Source organism: Cucurbita pepo, chromosome LG15, assembly GCF_002806865.2.
Source record: "Cucurbita pepo subsp. pepo cultivar mu-cu-16 chromosome LG15, ASM280686v2, whole genome shotgun sequence".
NCBI classification, from domain to species: Eukaryota; Viridiplantae; Streptophyta; class Magnoliopsida; order Cucurbitales; family Cucurbitaceae; genus Cucurbita; species Cucurbita pepo.
Window position 1 is genome coordinate 5,710,001 of NC_036652.1, and position 2,560 is coordinate 5,712,560.

Below are 2,560 nucleotides of genomic sequence, written 5' to 3' on the forward strand. Positions count from 1 at the left end.
TTTTTTTTTTTTTTTTTTTTTTTTTTTTTTTTTTTTTTTTTTTTTTTTTTCTTTAATTATAAATACACTTTAATAATTTAAATACTATGCATTATATGAAGAGGTTAGAAGTTCGAATCTACCATTATGCAAATGGTTGAACTCAAAATAATAATAATAATAAATTAAAGAATGTGGCAAAATCAATCTAGTAGTGTCACTTGTCTCAACGAAAGAAGTAGTACAACGTGATTAAAAAGGATAGTGCATCACCTAACGCATCAAGAGAATATTCATGAGATAGTCATTGAACGTATAAACAAGATTGAAGCGGTAATGGCGTCAATGGCATCATTAATAATCTAAGTTGGGTGGAGTTAGATTGGCCTCGGGCCACAACATAAGAAGAGAGAGCTGCCTCGGAGTTTCAATGAGCGACGTTGGAGTCACATACATTTAGGTCAATCGAGAATCAAATGGGCATCAAAGAGTCGTATGCAACATGGTTACGATACTCATTCCTTTTAAAGAGTAAAAATTATTTCCACAGACCAGTACAAGTTATTCTAGCATGTTTTGTCATTCTCAGTATTCCATGCAACATGGTCACGATACTCATTTTTCGCTTCTCGAAGAGTAAAGACTATCCCTATAAACCAAAACGAGTTCTAGCAAGCTTTGTCTTCACTTAATTCCTATGATCGAAAACAAAAGTACACTTTATTGACATAGGTAGCGACTTTCAATTCTTTGCTTAACTATTTCCTCGAGTGTCACAAAGTATTTTTCATTAAAATGGAATAATACAATAATATTTTATATTAACATTTTTTTTTCAAATATATATTGATATATATATATATATATATATATATATATATATATATATATATATTTTATCACCTAATAAAAAAAACCTCAATATTTATGATCACCTCGAAGATAACGCTTTTCTTCCCTCAAAGAGTCAACAACGCGACATAGATTGCAATTCTTCGTTTGATCTTTGGGATAAGAGTGAGTTCGTAACGGCCCAAGTCCACCCCTATCTGATATTGTTCTTTTTGGGCTTTCCCTTTCGGGCTTCACGTCAAGGCTTTAAAAGGCATCTGCTAGGGGAAAGTTTCCACACCGTGGTGTTTTGTTCTCTTCCCCAACTAATGTGGGACATCACAATCCACTCCATTCGGGGCCCAGTGCCCTCGCTGGCACTTGTTCATTTTTCCCATCGATGTGGGACCGCCACTAAATCCACCCCTCTTCGGGCCCCACCGTCCTTACTAGCACACCGCCTCGTGTCTACCCTCATTCGAACAACGAGAAGGCTGACACATCGACCGGTGTCTAGCTCTAATATCAACTGTAACGGCCCAAACCCTCTGCCAGCAGATATTGTCCTCTTTGGGCTTTTCCTTTCGGGCTTCCCCTCAAGGCTTTAAAAGGCGTCTGCTAGAGGAAGGTTTCCACACCCTTATAAATGGTGTTTTATTCCCCTCCCTAACTAACGTGGGACATCACAAAGTTTTTGACAAACTTCGAGATAGCTTTTAAAGGTGTTTATATCACTCTCTGCTACCGAACCCAAATCAAACCATAAAGGTTGGGTTCTGTCACGAAAAAATGGGTATGAACTTGATTGAATTGGAATGAAATATTTGATCTAATGATATCGAGATATATAAATGTTTGATATTTAAGAAATTTTAGTTACTAAATAAAAAATAACCTAAAAATAAATCTATTAGAATTGTGAACCATATTAGTTCTAACGTTTTTTATAAGTCAAATAGTATATGTCTCTGCCCGCTTCCTTTTAAGAGCTCACAAAAGGCCAAGACGCACGCTAACAGCCAATCACCACGACGGAAGCATAAAAATCCACCACCGCTACAGCCATCAATCATTCAGATCATGGCTGCGACGACCGATTTAGATCCGATCCAGACAAATGCGACTCCCAATCCACCACCAAACAAGCAGATCTTCATCCTCTCTGGCCAGAGCAACATGGCCGGGCGAGGCGGCGTCTTAAAGAAGCTCCACCGGTGGGACGGCGTGGTTCCACCAGAAGCGCAGCCGCATCCGTCGATATTCCGTCTGAGCGCGAAGTTACATTGGGAGGTAGCGCATGAGCCACTGCACGCCGACATCGACACGAAGAAGACGTGCGGAGTGGGGCCAGGAATGGCGTTCGCGAACGGCGTGAGAGAGCGAGTAGGGACGGTAGCGCTGGTGCCGTGCGCTGTTGGAGGCACCGCCATCAAAGAGTGGGCGCGTGGAGAGAAGCTGTATGAGGATATGGTGAAGAGGGCGAGACATAGCGTGAAGGACGGCGGGGAAATTAGGGCAATTCTGTGGTTTCAAGGAGAGAGTGACACCTCTACTGAACATGATGCTGATGCGTACCAGGGGAATATGGAGGCGTTTGTTGCTAATGTGCGCCGGGATTTGGCCTTGCCTTCTCTCCCAATTATTCAGGTGATATTTTTATTACATTTATTTTATTTTTCTGACTATTGATTAATATGTTCATATTGGAATTTAGAAACCTTATTAGAAAAAAAAAAAAAAAAAAAAAAAA

The 2,560-nt window shown here is 40.1% G+C and overlaps 1 protein-coding gene across 1 annotated transcript in view; it reads left to right on the forward strand.

Moving 5' to 3' along the window:
- Positions 1-1,760: 1,760 nt before the first annotated feature.
- Positions 1,761-2,560, forward strand: part of LOC111811293 (probable carbohydrate esterase At4g34215) — a 2,770-nt gene continuing 1,970 nt past the window's right edge. Inside the window, exon 1 of the mRNA XM_023698069.1 lies at positions 1,761-2,457. Within this exon, the coding sequence (XP_023553837.1) occupies positions 1,891-2,457 (567 nt within the window). The 5' untranslated portion in view covers positions 1,761-1,890. The remainder of the gene's footprint in view (positions 2,458-2,560) is intronic.